A 24068-nucleotide genomic window follows, 5' to 3' on the forward strand; every position below is an offset into this window, starting at 1 on the left:
ACATGTTACATACACTCACATCATCAATACAAACAGTATGATTACTATCATCATCAATTTAATTCATTTCCATAGAAGGTTCATTTTGCTCCTTTTATTAATTGATAAAAGGGTGGAAAAAAATCTATTTAACAGAATTAAAATAAACAACACCATTCCAGGGGGGAAAAAAATTGTCGTCTTCACTTCAAACAGCAACATCAAAAGAATGGCAAGAAACCAATTCAAACCCAGAAGTCCATGGTGAATTATTAATTCAACCACAGGAAAATTCAACCACATTATTAGAAGTCACAAGCCTGGAAGCATAACCAGAAGCAAAGTCAACTATAACTCAAGAAATATTGCTTCAGGTTTCTCCTTCTATCGTACACCTGCTTTTGGGCTCCATTCCTCTCTTGGCTCTCGATACCTGCTTTCTTGGCATCTTTGGTATGTGCACTGTGTTCCCTCCTTCCTTCACCAGTCCTGTCACACATGGGCACTGAGTTGCACTGCTGTTCTCTTCCAAAGGCACAGGCTGCAGCAGCTCAGAGCATGGAGACAGCAGCCCTGCTGCTCACTCCTTTTCCATCAATACTGCGGGACCTTGCTGCCCAAGAGGAATGAGGCCAAATCCTTCCTGCCTGTCAGCCAAGTCAATGATTCTCATAATGCACAGAAATTGAGTTACGGTCATAGAGCAGAGACACCTCCCTAACACCAGCCGGGCTTCTCCTGCCAAGTTCAAGCAGCACAAACTCTTCAAATATTTTTAGGTAAATCACTGCAGAAAGACAACAACTTATCTCAAATCCTTCTGAAATGGTAGCTGACACTTCCTCAAAGCATTCAGCCTGAGTCACAGTATTTGGAAAACTTGTGCCCAGGTGGCTGAAAGTAACAAAATTTAAGACCCTGTTTTCTGTTCCTTTAATTCAGAGTGGATATCTACAACAGCAGAGGGCTCAGCTTTCACTATCTGACAAAAAGAGCATATCCTAAAGAATATTGTTTGTGCTTCTTTTTTGCCTCTGTTCAAGGACTAATGTTTTTGATATCACTAAGCCAATTAGAATTTGACTAAGTGGGAAAGCCTAGTACTTGCTTCAGTCAATAAAAATGCAGCTTAGGGTGAAGTTTTACCCTCTTGAGGAATATGGACTGAAAATAAACTATTCCCTTCCCACACAGACCCTTAAGTTAGGTGCATTTCATTTTGGTAAGCAATTTCATTTGAAACATTTAAAGAACAGCAAACCCAAGCAGCAGTAAAACGTAAGAACCTACAACAGGTAAGCTTCATAATATGCTTTCTTCACAAGCTTCTCATAAACTATAACTAGATTACATTATTCACCAGTTTCTAACAACATGAAATGTACAAATGCAAACCTGAAAAACTAAAGAAAATGTATGAATAGCATTCACGGCTCTACTACAGCCTCCAAGGCAATAACAACCTCAGTTTATTCACCTAAATAGAAGTTTAAATGTTTTAATCATTGTAAGCCAATAAGAACTAATTTCTTTAGGAAAAGAACTGAAGTACAATACTAGAAGTCAGACCAAATGTGTCATTTAAGTCACTAATGCCACTCTTGTTTTTAAACTGCTGCATTTAAATATAATCTGCCCTGAGGTAGACAGTAAATTGCAACTTAAAAACACTGTCAGTTTCAGACATCAAACATAACAGGTACATAAAATCTCCCATGACATTTGTACTTACTTTACACCCCTATGATAAAAATATAGCATCCATAGTACAGTAACATGACTGAGCAGAAAACACCCAGCATGCATGCAAAGGAATAATTTTAATAAGTTTGTTTGCAAGTAAAAACAACTGTTACTTACTGCTATTTCTCTGCATGCAGACATGGAAATTCCAGTACCTTCTATCTGTTTTAAAGCGTAATCTTTATCATCTTTCCTGTAAAGAGAAAAAGAAGTTTGGTTTGGTTATTTTTTTTAATTGCACCATGAATTCAAAGTGAGCTCTTCAGAGCCATTCAGAGATCAGTTTCTAATTAATACAAGTTATCCATGTTATTTTCTTTTCATTCTTTATTAGTTAAATGTCTGGATATCCAGCTAAACTGTAAGCTAACTACAACACTTTGATAAAGTTAAAAAGTAAGTCTGCTCTCATTAGAATGAGATTATTTAAAAACTTTCTTTTCTAAATACAATGATTAACACTTCCTTCATTTCTTCCTTCTCTTATTAAAAAGAAAACACAGCAAACAATTAGCACTAGAAATAAGCTGAGCTAGGGCTTCATCTCACATAAATGTATTACTCCAGGATACAGTAAGTCTCACCCATATTTTAATGAATTCTTGAGCAGCCCAGAACTAATGTCACATTAAAACACCTTTCCTTCCCCTAGGTACCAAACTGCAAATGAAACCGCCAAGATTAATTAAAAAACTCCAGCAGATGTAAGAAGGATCTCAAGAATCCAGAAGTGGATTCCAGTGGAAGGTGTCCCTGTCCCTGACAGGGGAGCTAGAACAGGATGATCCTGAAGGCCCCTGCCAATCCAAACCATTTCATGAGTCTATGAAAGTTTGCTTAGATTCAAACATATACAACACTTGTAAAAGGAATACTGTCACTTCCCTGTACTTCAACCAGTATGTACCTTAGAGTCATTTATTTAAAATGCAAGCCTATTATAACTCCAGCTACCAAAATCAAAATCAGGAAGAGATAAACTGCAGCAAAAGAAGATACTGAATTCTTGTTCATTCTCAGCCTCAAAAACTCAAAACTTTTAAGAGATGGAGTGCTTGTCTTTCCCACTTGTGGGCAGACATCCATAGTACTCCTGGGGGGCATGACACTGAACAGCAATATTGCAGCACTTTTATAGCCTCAAACCTCCAAGTTACATAAAAAGCCTTATTCATTTTTAATGACTCCAGCTTTCAGCTGTGAAGAGCCACCCTAAAAAAATGAAATTCAATCATCCTTAAAGCAAATGAAACTAAGCTGTAGTTAAGGACTGGGAACAAATGCACTTGTTTCTTCCAACTCTCACCATTCGTAAAACTTTGAATTGCTTTATTCCTACTTAAACCACACACTTTTCCCTATTCATCACCACCTAGGGAACAGAGAAGAAAGTGGGAAATTAATGGACAAAATCTGAACACAGATCAGGAGAAAGAACAAACAGCAAGCAGACAAGAGAAGATTTCAGTAAGGGGTCAATTTAATGGATGCAGTGAGATAAACAATAAAATATACAGCATTTAACACAAAAAAAGGCAAAAAAGAACAGGGAAGGCAACGATAGAAGACATTAAGAAGCTTCCTTTAAAAACAGTAAAATTCGCCAGCCTGGAAAAGAAAGAGACAATGCTGAGCACAAAGTCTTATGTGGCCAAAACAAGGTGTTACACAATCCCCCAGAGTACATACCTCTACACAACTTAGATGAAAACATGTTGCATGAAGCCCAAAACCAAGAAACCATTAAGACACCAAGCACATAACTGAACAGTGCAACTCATGATGTAAGAATATTACAGGGATCAAAAGCATAAACAGATTTAAGATCAAATGACACAATTTTATCTTTTGATGATCTTTGGTAATTTGATTTTAAGGTCAGATTAACACAAACCCGTGGTGGATAAGTGTGGCAGTCATATTTTCTGGAAAAATCTCATTGCCCAGGATTCTTCTCCTGGGAAGCTGAGAAGCCTCAGAGGAAAAGGAAAACAGTATTATCTCATTTGCTTCTTCTGTATTTCGCTGCTTTGGAATGAGGTTGGAGATTGTTTATCCAACAGGTGATTGTTTCATTGGTTTCTGCTGTGAGTTGTTTTGACTTATTGGTCAATTGGGGCCAAGCTGTTTCGGACTCTGGAGAGTCATGAGATTCATTAGTATCCTTTTAGTCTTCTTTAAGTAGCCTTTCTGTATTCTTTAATATAACATAGTATCATAAAATAATAAATTACCCTTCTGAGAACATGCAGTCAGATTCATCATTCCCTCCTTCATCTGGGAACCCCGCAAATACAACAGATAAGGAAGTTATGGACCACTCCACGAGCAGCTTCTGAACATAACCCCAAGCTGCTTTACAGCACAGAGATAGAAAAAGAGGGACATTTTCACAGCTAAAAATTGTTTTATCCTTTACCTGCCTTAGTAAGCAAAGGCTACGCAGCTGTTACTCTAGAGATATATGAAGCAGAACAAATTGGACTACAGGTTATTCTTATTGCCCTACATGCTCATCTACTTAGTTTTGAGGTGTTTGGAGAGATCTCTATTTCAAGAGAAGCACTTCCACACAGCTGCTGTTACAAGCATTACCACTAACAGAACAGGGAGCAAAATGGGCCAGACTAAAGGTTCTTCTCATTGCCCTGCTGCTCATCTGCTTAGATTTCACAGTCTTTGAAGGACAAGTCAGTGTTAACATGAGGTACTACCATAAATCTAGTGACATTACAACAATGAAGCATGCCATACACTTAAGATGGTACTACTATTTTTAATTGGTCAATTTTTTGCCAAATTGAATCTGGACTACAATTTACCATACCAGATGGCAGACCTTCTCTGGAAATTTTTAGGAAAAAAAAACCCTCAGCTGTTTCCTAGAACAAAACTGGAAGAACACTCTTAGAGCTATGTATGTTAACTCTTTCACAATCAGGGCTTTAATGGTGAAATTTGACAGGGTGGTTTAAAGAACACAGCACTTGGTCTCCTCAAAGCAATGAATGAAGTCTCTGAAAATTAATCTTCTCACACTAAGGCCATTTTTAGAGCTGAAATCAAGAGCTTCAAAGCCCAATCCTGCTCTGCCCTTACAGTGACCCGGGGCTGTGGGGAATGAACTGTTCCCTTGCTTTGCTCTGCCCAGGTGCTGCATGTGGGAGCCCAGAACATGTGGCCTCTGCTGGGTCCTCAGCCTACCCTTGCAGTCTAGAAAAAATATAAGCATGGCAAAAAGAAGGAAAACAAATAAAGTTTAGGGATAAAGCACATTTTTTAGCACCATGCTATACTCTACTCCAGAATGAGGAAAAAAATAACTGAAGACTTCTGAGACTTAAATTCTCTGAATTGTGCTGGCACAGTTGAGATACAAATAACCCAATTCCTAACCCACTCCTAACATGTTCTACTCTGAGGGTGCTAAAATACCATGATTACCCAACTACACCACAAGTACCAGCTTTTCCATTTACAGGAGTAGGAATATCCTACTTTTACCTTTAAGCCAAGCGGTATTTTCATTGAAAAACCTAATGTAATTCTTTGGGAGCCAAGGAAATTGGGGGAATACTTTTTAAAGGGAGTGGTAAGAGTCTGCAGGAGTGCCAAACACCATGACCAAGCTTATTTTACAAAACTTAAGAAAATATTTTGCCAATAGTCTGTTTAGAATCATAATGCAGCCCAAGGCTACTCCATGATTTTGGACATGGGCAATTTCCTTCTCTGAAAATAAAGAGATGTCTGAAGATAAAGAGACATTCAAACTGAAAGATTTAATACTTTAGTATTATACTAAATGCCCAAGATATAACCACAGCAAACATTTAAATACAAACCATAAGAACACATGATTTTCTAGAAAGCACAGCAAGATGAGGACAGACTTGGTACTAATTCAAATGATGATCTGCAAGAACAGAATTATCTATTTCCCAGAGATATTATCAATACCACATTTGTGCACTAAATCTTGCCAGAATAAGTTATTTATACCAGTAGTTCTAATTGTTTTACATTTTGTACCTATTAACTACCAACCCAGTGTGTTGGAGAACCAAGGGGCAAAGGACACAAGAGGCTCAGGGCCTTCTTGGCATGGGTTTTCACATCACAGCACACTTTCACAACTACACATTCCCAACACCAGTGGCATAGTCCTGGTGAAAGGAAATACAGGAAAGCCAAATTACGGACAATGTCAACAAACTGGACACACTCAAGTCCACGTGACCAGGTGGGCTGCATTTAAGCACTGGCAAATGTCATTGCAAAGCCACTCTGTCATCTGCAAAAGGTCACAGTGCACACTGGCAGATTCCCGATCATTGGAAAAGGGCAAATATCGGGACCCTCTCAGAGAATGGCAAAAAGGTTCAGTGATATTATAGGCCAACCAGCTGAATCTCAGTCTATGAAAAGATTATGCAGCAAACCCTCCTTGGAAGCTTTAAGGAAAGCAAATAACTGGGAACTAGCAAGGATTTTCCAAGGATAAGTTGTGTCATATCAACCTGAGCGTCCCATACAATGAGAGGACAGTGAAAAAGCACTGGATGTTAGCTTGACCTTAGCAAAGCTTGTGACATGATCTCATCGTAGACGCAGGGGCCATATGAGAGAGCCTGGACAGCAAGCAGCTGCATAGGGCTGAGCTGCTGAGGTTAATCCTCAAAAAGCAAGTAAACTGCCTTTAAAACTGAAGAATGCAGTAAAATTTAAATTTACTAAGGGTCATTGTCAAAACAGCTAAGAATGAGAAAAGTTTCAAATTATAAAGCCATTTAAATGTATAGAACCCAGCAGTTATCACTGCATACATTTCAATCCTGAACAGGTATAACTGCAGAATGAGATATAACAGTTCTGTGAAGATGGAGGGTAACAGTCAAATAGCAAAAATTATGTGCATCAACAGAAAATAAATTGTACAGGAAAAAATGGATACTAGCTACTGGGTACAACAGCTGAGAAGTCACACAATAAGCACCTGACTTCCCAGAAATGTATTGAGGTCAAAACTTTTGTCAAGCTAATTAGCACACCTGTACCTTCAGGTAATCCTAAAACAAAGAACAAAATCCTATAAATCATTGTCTCAAAAGTATCTAAGCTAACAATGATTCAATGACAAGCACTTCATCTTCTTGTACTTTCCTTTTTACAAAACCTGCTGGTTTTCATACATCAAAATGTTTTCCAATTATGTTGGAAAAGAACTGAAAAATACCAAGAAGTTTTGCACAATGGCTTGCTTTGAGTCAATGAGTTGCTACTGAAACAGCCCCTTTTTCACACACACACACACACACACTCCTGCCCTTTGTGTTAGAGACCAGGCACTTGTCTCTGATGGAGATGAGCTTGTTCTGACCTTATTCAGAAAGGTACTTCCCGATTTTTCTCTGGTACACTTTCTGCCCCATTAGTACACTGAAGTGGCCTGCTGAGTGCTCAGATGAACACCGGAATTATCTAAAAATGAAGAGCAGACATAGCAGAAGTACAGCAGCTGCTGTCCACATTTAAGATGACGTTAGGTTATCTTCTAACCATTACTTTTTTTTCTACATCAGCTGGATGCAGTGCATTCACATTTGCCAGCTAAGTGCAGCACCCCCTGCAGAAGTAATTATGATCACTGGAAAAATTCACCATAGCTAAAGCCACATACTTTTCAAAATATGGAAACAATACAAACTAAAATTATGTTCTTCTCTTATAGAGGTTTAAGAAGGATTTGAAAAATAACAAAAAAGTTATTTTACTTTTACTGATGCTCTATGCATATTATGAATATAAATTCCCAAAATTTGATTATTCTACAAATACTTAATTTTACAAGAGCTACTCATGGGTTTTGTCTTGTGAACACATTTCAGTTTAACTGGCTAAAATAAGTTGGATGAAACCAAATCAGAAGATAAATATTAGCTCAAATTACTGCTTCTTCATTTGACTGGACTTAAAAACATTTTGAAAAATGCAGCAGTTCCGTAACATGCATTAAACCTACAGGAAATAGGTTAACATTATCTTCTCTATTATAAACTGTGTTTCACACACCCAAAGCATGACTATTTTTAAAAGTTCAGATTTATTCAAACCCAGAGTATTTAAATGTATTTACAACCAGCTTAAAGTTTATCCAATCATAAATTCTAGCTTGTTCTTTTCAAGGAAGAAATCTGCCAAAAATGAGATAAAATCCCAGATTTTGTCATGAAAGCCTCTTATATATTAATATATGAGAAAGGATTATGAATAATACAACCCCGTCAGAAAATCTGTGAATCTGAACTATTTTTTAAGCATTCCGGCTAAAATGAATAGTTTACAACTCTTCTCTCCTCTACAAAGTTACCTGCAAAGAGAAGATGAAAATAAAGGAACATCTCTTTCCAGGATGAGAAGGAAATAAAGTGCAGCTGGTACTAGTTAATCAGTAGATGAGAATAAATTCAGTTCATAAAGTAGTGCGACTTGTTTCATATTTGTCCTTGCCACTAAAAGCAGTATCTTCCACCCATTCTAATCCAGATGCCAGCATTAGGACCTCTTTAAACTGTCACACACTCAAGGGTGCTCACTCCCAAAGGGGAGATTTCAGACTGCTTCCCTATTTGTACAGAAACAAATGTTATTTACTTCTTCAACTTCGGATGTGAGATACATGAAAAAATATGAATAAAAATGCATGGAGGCATGTTAAAAATAAACAAAAACCAACCAAACAAAAACCAACAAAAAAAAAAGTGATCAACTGTCTAGAATCTGCTAGAGTTGAATGAAGCCTCCAAACAATATAGCACCCCTGCAAAACTTGCACATTGCAAAACTCAGAAAAATTGACAGAAACTTCATATTTCATTTTAATTACCCTGCTGTTATGTCCTTTCTCTTCTTTTTTCCCAAAGATACAACAGAAATAAATGCCTTAATGCTAGGCAGTGATTATCTTGCAAGTTTGTCGATAAGTTCTAGCTGAATTTAAAATTTAACTTAAGGTCTAGCAGAAAGATCATATTTAAAATGTAAGCATTAAGCAACCTAGCAGAAGAAAAAAAATTAGACTTCTCTCTAAGGCAAAATTTCAATAAATTTGCATGATAAGGGTTGGGTTTTTTCCCCTTTTGAAGACATGTACACGATGTACAGAAAAAGCAGAGGCAAAAGACAAGCATATGCAGAAGCAGGGAAAAAGGAGAGTTTATGCTGTCCATTGTTATTATTAGGTGCATGCTGCCCTCCCCCCCCCAATATAGCTTATCCTGAAAGTAATGCTTCAGAATGTGTCTAGTTAACACTTTAATATGCAATTTTTAGACTGTGTGCTCTAAAAAAAGCAAAAAGAAAAACCTTTACAAAAGGATAGAAGTATGTAAGGTGCAGAGTTTTTCACTGACTTGGACTTTCATGGACTTGGATGTGATTTTACAAGATGTCATGTGAAAATAAAAGCCCATGCTACTCACCACAATGCCAACACAAAGAAATTAGTCCAGGGGAAAATGCATTAACAGAACTGAATTTACTAAAGGTCTAGCTAAGGCATCAATATTTTTTCCATTCCCAAAATACTTAGGAGGACATGGCAAGATCACTGGGCCAGAACAGCATCATTATTTTTATCAGATAGCAAGGCTCATGCTGAGAATACTTTCTACTTCAAAATAAATCCTCCAATAATCAGAGCTTTTAGTGGGTAAAGAAAAATAATTTCCAAAGCTGGAGGAAAAACCATCAACAGCAAGACAATAAACACAAGGGCTTCTGAGATGGCTGATGTGGTAAATGGCAATTACTGATTCCCTTTTTTCCTTTTGTTCTTAGATTTGTTTTGTTTTTTTTTTTTAATTAACAACTTTTACCACAACATGTAGTTTGGCAGGAAGTTCAAAGCAAGCAAGTAAATTCAATGATGCACTGTAAATGTGGTTCTTCTGATGTAGGAATTTGCTGCGGTCAAAAGGAAGGTCTCCTCTCAACATCTCTGCCTTGCTGCTTCCAGCCAAAAAATTCTCCTCCTTTATGCCAGCTCTGATTTGTGCCACACTCCATGACAGGACTCATCTTCCTAAGAGTTATCTACTTCTAGAAAAGAAGTTAACTAATGTTAACTAAGTTAACTAACATAAGTTAACATATTCTGTCCATTTACAGCAGGGTATAAGGAGTATCAAAACCAGCATTAACAAAGTATGTGGTAAGAGCAAAAGACAGCAAAGAAATGAGCAGAGGAGAGAGATGGAGGAGAAAAAGCAAGATACCACTCGCTTCACACCCTGCTTTCTAGTGGTAAAACTGCAGGAAGGATGGCTGTCCATAACTCAAAAAAACAGAAAAAAGGAGAGGAAAAAAAAAAACAAAAAACAAGGACAAAAAAAAAAAAAGACCATCTTGCCCATAGCCCTGCAATTTCCTCTCTTTATAGACAAAACAGTAATTTGACAGTCAGCCTAAAACGTAGGTTTTAAAGCCACACAATTATGAAGATCATTCCTATGAGATTAGCTGATGGGCAGCAGATCCCTGCTCCAGACTCAAAGCTCCATGGTGCTTTATTAAAGGTCATGGCAGTCTTACCCGTACTTTTATAGGAAACAAAACAACAAGTGCCTACAGAAATTATAAAGGAAAAGATTGCTGTTATTCATCTGCACTTTCCTTCTCTTCTCAGATTGCTCTTAAGTCACCTCAGTATTTGTACCACTTCAGAAACTAGAAACTGCATAAAGAGTGCACAGCATTTCAAAGCATCAACTACAAAATGGGTTAAAGCATAGGTCTGACATTCCAGAAAACCGTCATTTCATTGGGTCTTGTCTATTTTTGGTCCATTTTTCTTCAGCAGTCAAATCTATGACATTACTTGGTTTACACAGAAGAAGCAACATATTTGCTGCTTTTAAAAAAAGCCTAACAGTCACAAACTTGCTACTGCAGGAGCTACAAGTCCACAGATTATATTCACTTATTTATTTGCCCTTAAGGGAATTCTCTTCCAGAAATGTATCCAGTCACTTAACAACTGTTCCTTCTCAACAACACTCAAGATTTTAGAGACTTTGCCTGTCCCCTGCTCTCACAAGACAAAAGAATCCTTGTCCACGGGAACGACTGAAGTTTTCACACAGACACTGCTCCACATTCCTGAGTGTTGTTGGTTCTGTAATGAAGGAATTAGAAGCACCTATAATACTGAAAGTAAGAGTTACAGCAACAATGGCACTGTGCTTTGTGCTCCACTCCATTGCTATTAAGTTCTGAGATTCCCTCTGCTTTTTAGCAATTGCTTACATTGAACTGGCACTTTCATGAAGTGTCATTATAAACTCCACAACTGTTTTCCTAAACAATAATTAACTTGTGTGTGTGTAAAGAAAGGACCATTTTCCCAAACAAATAGCTCCACATCAATTAGAATGTGTTATTGGAAGATTGTAATATCCAGGGTAAAGCCCTCATGATCACTCCTTGCCTTCAGTATCCCAAGTAACACTCATCAGCAAAGCTTCTCCCCAATTATTTATGGCAAGTGATTTCCAAACAAAACTTCTGAGCAGCACAGATTCCTGGGAGATACCACTAATGACCTCTCACTATTATTGCACATCTCTAACTTCTCCATCCAGAGAAGGACCATCTTTAAATTCAGCTTTAATGTCTGGCAGGAAGCTTAACAGGATGTCTCCTGAAAATATAGTTAAGATTACATAAACTGCATTGTCTTTAGCCTGTATATTAACTCCATTGATGCATTTTAATACACTTATGAAGTGCTGAATATGTTTTCCAAGACTGTTCTCTCCATCTCAGTACCTACCATGGGTCCACTATCTCTGCTTTTGGTTCACCTTACCAATTAGTAGTTTCCACTTCTCCAAGAAAGTCCTTATAAAATCTGATCTCACCACTGCCCCCTTCCAGTCTTTCATAACTGGGACAATTTAAAGTACAGGGTTATACTTTCAGGTTGGTTAGAAATGTGCTCCTTCCGATGTGCAAAGATACCTCACCTTGACAACTGTCTGCACTTCATGAACACCTAAGTTTGAGACAGATCCCTCAATCACTGTCTTCACTGCTAATCCTTTAAATTCTTTCATAATGTCTACATTCACTTAGCTCCTATTTCTTTATTCATCCATCACAGAAGACTTAATTTTTCAAAGAATATATCCTCACTCCCAAGGTCTTCCTTTATTCTACTATTTCAGCATGTCACATTTTTTTAATTGATGGGTTTAGAGTACCTACTCACCCTCAGTCACTGAGAGCCCAGCAAAGCTTCAGAAACTGTTCCCAGGCAGCTTGCGACACTTCACCATCTTGGCTCTCTTTTAGCTTTCAGAGGCCATCTCCTCCCACCACCACCCCTCATATTTTCTTTTTTAACTGAAGTGGTACTTCAAACAGGAGGTTTTTTAACCCTGCATAGATTTAGCATACGCCAGGAGCAAAGAACAAGCCATGTTTGTCACAGTCCTCGGTAGTATCGGTTTGCATCTAGCTTTCACCCTGCTGTAGGCCAGGTCCCAAGTTGATCCCCCCTCTGTGCATGCCCTATCTGTTTCACTAAGTAACTACTCACTAGCATGAAGTTTTGTCGTGGCATTCCTCCCCGCCCAAAAGCACGCACCTAAATTAAATGAGTCTAACAAGCCGTTCATTGCTGTATTCTCTGCTTTGCAGCCTCACTGATCCAACACAGCACAGGCAAACAAGTCAGGCAGATGTAAATGCAGTCCTAATGATATTGTTCCCCCACCCTTACACTCTACCCACAGACCTTTCCGTGTTGCAATAGCTGGTCTTTTTTAAACGTCTTTTGCTATCTGACACTCATCTGGCAGAGTCACACAAGCTTCCAGTTGGGCTTTTATACAATGGAACTAACATAACAGTGAATGGCACTGTTAGCACATTTAATTGCGAGGGGTTGTTTTTTTCAGCCCTGCTTTAATAGGATTGATGTTCACCCAAAAAGAAACTAGAGATTTTGAAAGCCAAGCTGTTCAAGTACAAAAAGTTAGATAAGATTCAAATTACAGTCAGGGACAAGTTTGCTGCCTTGCTGTCTTCAAGTCCCCCCAGGTAAAGCTTGCTCCAGCTGCTTTGATTAAGCTCCATACCTTGCACAGTAGTTCTGTGAGAAAACACATTTGATGAAACCTGACTTTCTAAGCCTTCATTGTGGGATTATCCAGTTATCTGAATGCAAATCGTAATTGGAAGTACATCTGAAGTTAAGGCTCCCCACTCACAGGGTAAGGTTATGCCTCTCACAGAAAATGTATCTTGGCCAGAAATACAAAGTGGAATCAAGAGTTTTCTCCAATTCAGATCCTTTTGTATTTCAAGTTCTCAGCTGCACTTATTTTTCACACAGACAGTAATGAATTGAGTCTTCATTTTTAGAGCAACTCTCAAGTGTCCTTTATTCAAATGTCAACATCTTGTATGCAAGGTGTTACAAGCCCACAGCAGAGCTTTCCCAGAAAAACAGGCAGATTGTTTCAGTGACCTTTAGTTGTGTTCTTGTCTGTTCACAAAACGTGCCTTTTTTCAAGGACAATTTTAATTTTTGATGTTTAGGCTAGCATCTGTAGTTGAGAAAATCATTATGCTCTCTCGAACATTTTGTCCTTTAAAAAGTATCTGCAGCTTTAATCATGGCTTATACAGTTCTTTTCCTGCAAATTCTAAACTGACTGCACAATATGCTTTGCCATACTACCACTTAACACTCAAGGTTGTTAAGAAGCTGTTGAATAGAAACTGTTTTCTGAACAGCACTATCTTTTTGCTTGAGTATCACACAATTTTACAGGCACTTTTTGGCATCCAAATATTCCTATGATTAAGTCAGTCTTTCACTAGGATATGCAAAAGAAAAACATGAAATAGGGCAACATCAGTAGAATCCTCCATTAAAAAAAAAAGCAGAATATTAAATGGTCTATCCAGCACCTTTCCTACATAAGCTACTAAGAACTTCATATGCTTCTGTAAAAAATTCAATATATTTATTCATAAAATCACAGAATGGTTTGGGTTGGAAGGGACTTTAAAGATCATCTAGTCATCTCCAAGTTCAAGCAGCTATCTCTCAAATAGGAAGCCTCAACACACAGAAGTCAGCAATTCATTCACAAGTAGCCTAACAAAAAATTGTAACTATGAATAAAGCTAGGGCTGTAATCCCAAATGTGCTATTATGGGGCTTGACAAGGTCTCAGAAACCATTTGTTGAGCCTTGGAGGAGACAAGAGAGAACAGCAGGCTAGCCAGCCAGAACACAAAACCCTCCTGAATGGTTATCAGCCTGCACGTAGCAGTAACATGCAGCATTACTTGCCAAGCTCACAAAGAAAAGATGGGGGACGGTGGGGGGAGAGGAGCATGAAAGGTACAGCACTGAAACTTTATTCCCATCCACTCACAAAACACAGGCTTCTCTACTCTAAACTCAAGGCTGCTTTACAGTAGAAGGCTACCAGAAAGAAAAGCAAGCCTTTTATCAGCAGCACTGTTCTCTGACAACGTGCACCTCCTGTACAATCAGCACCCTCAAAAACTAACCCCTATTCTCTAATGGGAAGTCACGTACATGTGACAGCCACTGCATGCCCCCACTATTTACAGATATTACTGTAATTTGTAAATCCAGAATGGATGGAAACCTTGGTGTTTTTCTTTGTTGTTTTGCAGCACTACTTTCATAGCCTCTTCTCTGTACTTGTCATAAGCTTCAGATAGGAATGAAACACCGACTCACCTTTGCTGCGGGGTATGAAAATAAATCAACACATCTGTGACAAGATAACAAAAGATCACACCAAATAAGGTCCAAAGGACACAGCAGGACTCTCTCAACCACATGACCTTAAAAACCTATAAAGCCTGGAGTCATGTAACTGGGTGAGAAGGGAAGGAAGAAGATGGAAGGCAGTTAAAAGAGTGGTTGACCAGAAAAATGTAAGAGCACAAGACTTTATGCAATCTGGCATGCCTACCTCATTATGTAGATACAGTTTAATTAGGAACTTTGTAAGTACTATGGTGAAGGATCCAAAAGAGACTCGGGGCATATATTTTAAGAAGATAATACCACATATTACAAACATAAATAAAGTTTGTGGCATTTAGAAATTCCACACCACTGTTGACAGGAGTCAGAAGCCAAAGGCTTGCATGCCAGCTCTGCGGTTCTCACCACCTGCCTACAATCTCCACCAACTGCTTCGGGTCAAAACAGTTGAAATCAACACACAAACATTCAGCAAAAAAACAACAACAACAAAATCACCACTGAGAAAAAACAAGAGCTGTCTGGAAATTTATATACTCTATGTAACGTGGGAAATTAATTTGTAGAAAATTCTCAAAGCCAAGAAACACTTATAATGTATTATAATTAGAAAATAGTTAGCTTCTAATTGTAATAGCATAAATTATAACATCTGTATTGTCTCACCCTGCACATGAGACTAAAAATAGAACAAAAATTTTTAAAATGCCTCTCAGTTACCCCACCTCTAAGTCAAAAGAAGACTTAATCCAACATGTACCTCTCAGTAAATATCAGTTTCATATAGACCTTGACGAAGTAAGTGATTACTTATCCAATGTAACTCAATCAATACACACTCACAAACACAGACAAACTGGAACTAATCTCCTAACCACCTTATGAACCACTAGAAAGTGGTTTAGTGTTAAAAAAAAAAACAAAACAAACAAAAAAAAAAAACAGCATAAAAACTCAGAATTCCTGAAGCAAGCAAAAGCAGGCTCTTCTGCACCCACTACAGAGCTTGGCCTGACCTCTAAGCGAGCATCTTAACTTCTACAGTTACAACAGTCAGAACATGTAACAGTGGTCAGAAGTGACTGCTTTTGACAACATTATAGAACAGACATTATGCTGTTATCTTTTCCATTCAACGACAGGTTACGCAGTTTATCTACACTGCATTAAAATATTTTATGTTTTCCGAAAACATTCCAGGTCATCCATCTTCAAATGCTGTGAAACAAGAATAGAAAAAGAATCTTGCACATTACACAATCCATTCATTATTTTATCTAACTTAAACGGTTCTGCCTTCTCTGTTTTCCAAGACAAATATTCCCCATCCCTTCAGTTTCTCTTTATACAAGAGTTTGAGAGAGAATCCAAAGTCTTACAATATCCTTTTAATTGGTAGGTAGAAACTATGATATGTCATATTAGAGATTATGCAACCCAAAAACTGACTGGACATCTACTAGATTTCCACCATTCTGCTTCTTTTACAACTCATACAGATCCTCAAGGGGAGAAAAAAAGGAGATTAGATTTGACTGCTTGAAGCATGCAAGTTGAATTTTCATAATGCCAATTACAATGTGTCAGTAGGTTCAAATTAAATAATCTGTTCCCCTACCTACAGCAATACTTCCAACACAGAACTCTAAATGCTGAAATTACACACAAGAAAAAAAAAAAGTCCAATCCCACTTGTGTTTGGGACCAACATCACTTCTCAGAGTTCCTGACAACAACTAGGACAGCACCAGTTCGCTTAGTGCTGGCTTCCCACCTTCAGTCTCACCACTCAAGTCTCTTTCAAGAGATTACGAAAGCTTTCAATAAAGCACCAGGGGACATTTTTACAGTTCAAGACCCTCAATTATAATTTTTTTCTGTTGTAATTAAAAAGTTAGATACTGTCTAACACGGACATTCAATAGTTTATTATTCTCATCCAAATCACATGCAATAAACAGGAAAAATTATTATTTAGAAACACTCCGAATTGCCACTGAAACAGTCAGCCTTCCTCCACAGAATAGGCTTTTCTCTCAGATTTCTGACTATAGCTGTACCATAAAAAGGGAGAGGAGAGCCAAGAAAGCAGTGGAAGACCAATCCCAGTAAGCCTGGGAATGCGGCTTTGACATGACCACGTGCCCAGCACATGGTGCCAGCCCCAGGACAGGCTGTACCTCCTGTGCTGCACAAGCTGGGCAGCCAGGCTTGCATGAGAGACCCCAGTGTCCTGCCACCTCAGTCTGCCAGTGACTGGCACTCAGCTCCTAGGGAGCTGCAAAGAAAAAAGTACAAGCAGTAGATCTGCATGCCAGTTCACCAAACAAAACCTGCTGGCATATTTTCCAAGTCCAGCATAAGTGAAATAGCAGCAGGGTCGAGCAGCATTCCTGAGGGAGCACCCAAATGGCACATAAGGCAACTTTTATGCAGGAAAAAACTGACATTTTCTGGACCAAAAAAAAAAAAAAAAAAGGTAAAGTATCCTACAAACACTAGAGATGAGCAACAGTTCCTTTATCTGAAGACTGATGCCTAACATGCCATGCCTGTGTTCCCTTCCCAGTGTATGCCATTAGAGTCAAATGCCTTCTTGTACACCTTTCTGCTATAAAAATAAACCCCATTAGAGTCAAATGCTTCTTTGTACACCTTTCTACTATAAGAATAAACCTCATCAACTCAGATTTTGCTCTAAGCAGGTTTTAGAGCCCACTGCAGGTACTGCACTGATGAAAAAGACACCACCATTCAATAAAAGACAGGAAGATTCAACCACCTAGACAGACCACAAACTTAAAATAGAAGAGATTAAAATAAAAACTCCAGAATACCATTTTGCTGCAGGCAGTACATCTGATATAGCTCAGTATGATGCCTGACATTGTCACTCAGCTGATTTGGTGCTCAGTTGGGTCAGGTTTGGCAGTTGATATGTGAGAAATGTCCATGGAGCTGTGCCTGTGATCCTCTGAGATGGACCAGTCGAGACCCCAAGCCTCACCTTGTGGCAAAGTGCACTGCAGGGCTAGACGGGCTTTTTTCTTGGAGCAAGGCATGAAAGAAACCCTGGTTACACTCCCATCTGGTCACCAGCACACATACTACAAGACACCTTCATTAGAAGGATTCTCACTCCATCAAGATACCTGAAACACTGTTCTCCAAAATATTCCTGTGTAGTTCTAATGATGCAATTATCTTCCTAGAACTAGGATACACAGCTGCTATCTAGTTTTCAATTGCCTTACTGCACCTCAGAGGCAGCTGTAAAACCTGTAAAGCAGTAAAATAAAAAAAAAAGGAGGTGAAGACTGCAGTTGTACTGCACCTAGTATTCTTTAACTGGGTTTTATCACCAAGGGCCTTAGAAGATACATTTGCACAAACTGAATTACTAAAATTTAGTTATTTTTTATGATCCTTCTATCTCTTAGTCATTCATAGTAGAAAATGTCTTTAAGAAAAAGCTGAACCAATATTGTTAACAAAATATCTGCAGTCCTGTGTGCCACTCTTCAAAGTACTCTAAAAATTACCATGCATATCTTAGAAGATTTGTGCTATTTAAACTAAGAATTAGAATAATGTAGCAAAGTTTAAAGAATGCTGGTAAGCTCAAGGGAAATATAAAAAAAGAAAGTTTGAGCTGTATAGACCCTAGAAACAACTAAAAAACTATTGATCCATCACTACTTACCATTTAGGGAATACTAAAACAATGCAAGAGTATTTTTTGAATATATGCACGTACTAATAAACAAATACTGAACTCTGTTGCAGGTACTCCCCACCACAGGACATAACATCCATTCATCTATTACTACAGCTTCAGGAACATTAAATGTTATTACTAAATATTATTTGCTTCTTTGATTTAACTGATTCCCTCTGGATAAAAGGATGTAAACAAAACCTTCAACTTCAATCCTAATTCCACCCTTGTAATTTAAGATCACATATGTACAAATGTATTACAAGCTACAAAAGCATCTTTGGAGGCTTCTATCCTACATATTTTAGTGACTGTTCAAGGGCAATTACACAGGATATCCAAAACAAAAAGTTATCAGAAATCAGAAAGGCAAATGGGAAGTATTATGGAAAGGGATTGGAAACAAGGCACTAAATGAACAACGAAGAAAAAAGGAGACAATATACATTGCTAATATTTTTTTTTCCCCAAACTTTAATCAAACACCGTTCCCCACTCATCAACAACAGTGAAGATTTAAAAACATATACACGCACCACGTTTGAGCAACTATCCATTTTTAAAGCAAACAATTCCATTTTTTCCTGTAATTTCTCAAAACAGCAGTATTTTCAAACACCCTCTCCCAAACAACATCAAGCAGACAGATAATTTCACCAGAAATATTTCAGCAGTATGAGATGCTGAATTCCCTACACGTTGCTGCAGCCCAACATGCTGAAGAGCTGCAAAGCTGCCTGACATAAACATTAGAAATGTAGCTGTATCTTTCAGTACCTCGACTTATTTTTCCTATTACAGATCTCTGTATGGGCACAGAAACCAGGGCTGGCTGTATCAGCAGCATTGGTGCCTGCATATAAGGAGACTTGAGGCAACAGCTTATCACACTTACAACAGTTTTTTTTTTCCTCTGGCCCTCCCAGAATAGAAAGAATTTGGGCAAGATTTTTTTTCCCATTGAACAGCTGGAAAGATCCAAATATAAAAGTTGTGCAAAAAAGCAGTTACCTGACTCCTACCATCAAAGAAAATTCAGGCTGAAGTAACTGTGCTGCAATTAATATCAGCACGTTTAAGACAGAGACAAGACAAGGTGCAACCATTTTCATTACAGCTGTTCTCTAGCCAGAGAATTTAGCCAGAGCATTTCTTTCTAGCATCAAAAGCTTATGTAAACACAACCAGATCGTATTTTGGCCATGACTGACCACTGCCTGCTTCAGAAGTTTATTTATCCAATGTAAAAATAATAGCCAGAATTTTAAAATGCACCTTATTTGAATGACAGCATGGAGAGCACCACTGCGGTGAGACTTTAAGTGAAAGACAAGATGCAATTCAAAATTTAGAACCTGCTACAGAACAACCCGTGCCTCTCCCGTTTCTCCTGCTCCCTACTTCCTATTGTTCCGCTGTTCAGCAAGTGATGCCATGTCACGGAAGAGGGAAACCTAAATGACAGTTTCATTAGGTCTTTCTTCAAAATGTTTATGCCAAGAAATTAATTTACTCAGGTCTATAACAAGAACTGGTCATACACAAAAGGTGGTTTAAAGCATTCTAAAGCCCCAAAAGCACGAGCAGACTTTGGCTTCTGAAGCAGCCAGCAAGACGACCCAAAATGGTGACTACAAGTAATAAATCATATTTTAAAAAAAAGGCATTGTTAAAAACAACAACAACAAAAAAACCGTTCTGTGAAGCCGGTGATCAGGCTGAACAGTGTAAGCGGCCACTGATTTACTCATAACGAGAATCCATTAAGGGAGCGGTTTTCCTCGGGCACAAAATTTGTTTCTCCAAGCCCACCCGCTACCGAAACACGACTCCGGCTCAGCGCTGAGGGGCTGCCGACGCTCGCAGCGACCCAGGGGGAACCAGGCGCCGGCCGGCCGGGGATCAGGCAGGGCCGGAGAAAGAACGGCACTACCGCGGGGAGCGGGGGGAGGCACACGAGCCCGTGGGGCAGGAGGCGGCCGGGGGACGGAGGGCGCGGGGGGCCGGGGTCCCGCGGGGCGCCGCTCGCTCGCTCACTCACCCGTCCTTGCGCTTGGCTTTGTAGACGTGCCCGTAGGTGCCCCTGCCCACCTTGCAGCCCTCGTACTCGAAGAGGTCCTCCACCCGCTCGCGCTCCCCGGTCAGCTTCACCTTGAAGTCATAGTCCATCTTGGGCGCCCGCCGCGATCCGCCGCCGCCGCCGCCCCCGGCAGCCGCGCCCCGCCCCGCCGCACACACCGGGCGGCGGCAGCAGCAGCAGCAGGAGGAGGAGAAGGAGGAGGCCCCCGCGCCGCCCCGCGGAACATCCAGCGGCGGGGCTGCTCCCTTCGCTCCGAGCCCCAACCCCGGCGCTCCCTCCCTCCCTCCGTCCCTCCCTTCGCCCCGCGCCAGGAGCGGCACCGCCGCCGGTCCCCGGGCGGGCTCTCGGGGCCGCGCCCGCGCGCGCTGCCGCAAACGGACGTCGCAAACCGCGGGCACCTCCCCGGCCGCGGGCAGCGCACCACGTGGAAGGGGCCGTCCCGGCGTGCCTTGCGGGCGCAGCCGCACGCCGGGAGGTGTAGTACAGGCGAAGGGAGGCCGGGCCGCGCTGCCTGCCGGGAGCTGTAGTTCGTGGGCAGGGCACGAGGGGCTCGGGGCTCGCCATCCGCAGCTACCGCCGCCCGCGCTCGGTCCCTTCCCGGGTCCCTGGCTACGGTGAATACTGAATATTCCGGTCCCCGGCTCGATCCAGGCTGGCGATGGCAGGCGTGGTTGGTCCTGCTGCTCTGAGCATCTCTTAGCATCGCTATAGTTAAGACAATTCCATGACTGTGAACATGGACAAAATCAGAGAATCACAGAATATTTTGAGTTGGAAGGGATCCATTAAGTTCATCGAATCCAGCTCCTGGCCCTGCACAAGACCATCCTCAAGAGCCATGCCATGGACCTGAGAGTGTTGTCCAAGCACTTCCTGAGCTCTGTCAGGCTGGTGCTGTGACCACTTCCCTGGGCAGCCTGAGCCAGTGCCCAACCACCCCCTGGGTGAAGAACCTTTTTCTGATATCGAACCTAAACCTCCCCTGACACAGCCTCAGGTCATTCCCTCGAGTCCTGTCACTGGCACCACAGAGCAGAGATCAGTGCCTGCTCCCTTTCTTCCTCCCTGAGGAAGTTGCTGGCTGCAAAGAGCTGTCCCCTCAGTCTCCTCTGCTCCGGGCTGAACAGACCAAGTGACCTCAGCTGCTCCTTCCCCATCTTGGTTGCATTGCTTTAGACACTTTCCAATAGTTTAATGACTTTCTTATATTGTGGTGTCCCAGGCTGCTCACAGCACTCAAGACACAGATGGATGTCACAGTGCTGGCAAACCTCTGTGTGGCTGCTGAGATCAGGTGGGAAGTAATACAAAAACTGTTGTGTTTAGCAGAGCCCTTGTATGTGACCAGTAGTAACTGGGCATTTCCCAATTCCTCTCCTTGGCTGACAGAGCCAGAGTCACCCACCCAACACAAAGTCAGTCAGGTAATTTTGTAGAACAGGCAGCTTGGAACTAAACTAAGGCCACAGCAATCTTTCTACTTACAGCCCAGCTTTTGGCATTTTTAATAGTCATACACAAATGCTTAGTTTCATGTCAAGAATGCAGCACATTGAGTAAATAAGTAGGCACTCAAATCCCCTAACTTAGAGATATCACAGAACATGAGGGCTCCTGAAAGAAGCTACAACATTCTGGAATTGTCTAAAATAATTTCAATTTTCAATTACAAATCTCAATTTTCATTCACACATTAGCACTGATCCCTGAAAATTTGGATATTTCCTGTTCCCCAAGCTGGCATCACTCAATCAGACTCATGTCAGATGCCCACAGTTGGACTTTCAGTATGTTGCTATGTAGTTGTTAGGGATATTATGTATGTTGAATAAAGCACTTAAACATATGTTACAAAAAATAAGTGCAATTGAGAGAAGCAGCAAAATTACACTTTATTTGCCCAGCAACTCAACTAAATTTTACAAGAACATTTTCCAGCACCTCACTACACCAACCAAACAGAAACAGGTCAGGGCAGCCCAGCGGAGATCAAACAATCTGGAGGATGCCATCCACCTCACAAAGTTCATCCATCTCAGCCCCATCTCTGCTTTCAGTCGGGGACTGCTTGGCTTTGGGGACTTTCAGGGACAATAAGGGACCAAGCTTGCATGGCCAAACCCACCATGTACAGTACCTCTGGCCTGCTCACTACCCTCAGTCCTATCAGAAGGGGAGATAGCAATACCCACACTTCTGTAACTTTGTACTCTTTGTGTTATTAATCACTTTTTTTGTGGAGGCAATGAACATCCAAACTCCTCCACATGGATCCAATTACGGCATGATAATTAATGGTTGGGATTAGTCCATTCCGAGCTGAAACATTGCAGGGTGTGGAAGACAAGCAATCTCTGCTTAGAAAAGAAAGAGATCATGAAGGAAAGCAAGAACAGACAATCCAGGTAATTTGCTGATGACCTGTGCTGTGTTTCACATTTGCATAAAGCATTTGGAAAGAATGCCATACTTTGACAAACTCTGAGAAGCCAAAACCACAACCAAGATATCTTCTTTTCCAGATTGTTGGTCCTGTTGTAAGCATATTTACAAGTTTGCTTGAATGTTTCTTTCCTTAGTTTTACATACCATTTGAATTGAATTCCAGAACGAATGTAGCTGTAAATCTGCTGCACCTTCACTCTGTTTCCACCTCAGGTACTTGTACTGAAACCAATGTTTGATTTTGCCAATTGAGACGCATGGTCTCCAGCTCAAGAGAGATTTAAAACAGAAAGCACACTTTGGCTCTTTTTATAATGAGAAATAAATATTGGTATTTCAAGGTCAACTTTTAAGTCTGTTTCATGGAAAGTTGTGTACTTTTTGTGCTTCATTTTAAAAATCTGTCACAGTGTAATACAATTTCAAGGAACAGTTTAATTTGTGGTCCGCTCTTCAAACGACAGACACAATCAGATCTGGTATTCTTGACTCTCAGGTCTCCATCCCCAGTGGCCCTTTCAATTGAGAGGATTTCTTATCTCTTACTGCCTGTTTTTCATTCCCTTGTCTCGTGCTCTCTCAGGACTCAGTTTAAAAATATATGCTTAACACATCCTGCTGAAGTTGGATTTTTTGGAGCTTTCCTCTTTCTCTTTTTTCCTCTAACAACATTCATGGTTTGCTTATCATATCCTTCTGTTCTGAGTTTGTGTAATTTCTAATATGTCCAGAACACACAAACTTCTGACATTTTTTTGTCTGGCATCACCTCACCTGTGAAGGATGTCTGAGTTCTCCACAGGAAAGCCACTGTTACCTTGTTAGCACTGGTAACGTGCAATGGGTTGGAGACAGTTATCAAAGCAAGCTGTGACCAAAAAGGACAGTAGTCAAGGAAGGCTGACACAATTAAACATTTCTGAATATATTTCAGAGAATTGTTTTTCAGGTGAAAGCCTGGATTGTCTGAGAACAGGCTGGATTGCGACAATAAGTAAATGCTGTCACTTGGGGTATGGGAGTGTGGAAGAAGTTTTACAGTGATTTCTGTGAGCCAGAGAGAAGTTTGATAAGAGGATCCATGTTTACCCCTGAAAGAATTTCCTGCCAAGGTCATTGGCATAGAAACCAAGAAAGAGAGAAGGATAAATAAGAGAAATCTGCAACTGTCTATTCCAATAAGCACTTTGTTTGTCTTTCCTGACCAATGACTAAAGTGTAAACTTATGAGTTTTGTAAGAATGTATAAAAAACATGCATAGTGTAATAAAAACTGGTTTGAA

At 40.2% G+C, this 24068-nt stretch overlaps 1 protein-coding gene across 3 annotated transcripts in view; it reads right to left on the reverse strand.

The window, feature by feature from the left end:
• Positions 1-20728, reverse strand: part of CDK8 (cyclin dependent kinase 8) — a 68159-nt gene extending 47431 nt beyond the window's left edge. For all 3 annotated transcript variants that reach the window (XM_041487290.1, XM_041487289.1, XM_041487288.1), the window contains exons 1-2: positions 20302-20728; positions 1840-1915 (exon numbers count right to left, since the gene is read on the reverse strand). In XM_041487290.1, coding sequence (XP_041343224.1) covers positions 1840-1915; positions 20302-20429 — 204 coding nt within the window. In that variant the 5' untranslated portion in view covers positions 20430-20728. The remainder of the gene's footprint in view (positions 1-1839; positions 1916-20301) is intronic.
• Positions 20729-24068: the final 3340 nt, after the last annotated feature.

The sequence above is a fragment of the Pyrgilauda ruficollis genome, unplaced genomic scaffold (genome assembly GCF_017590135.1).
Source record: "Pyrgilauda ruficollis isolate IOZ18807 unplaced genomic scaffold, ASM1759013v1 scaffold8, whole genome shotgun sequence".
Taxonomy (NCBI): Eukaryota; Metazoa; Chordata; class Aves; order Passeriformes; family Passeridae; genus Pyrgilauda; species Pyrgilauda ruficollis.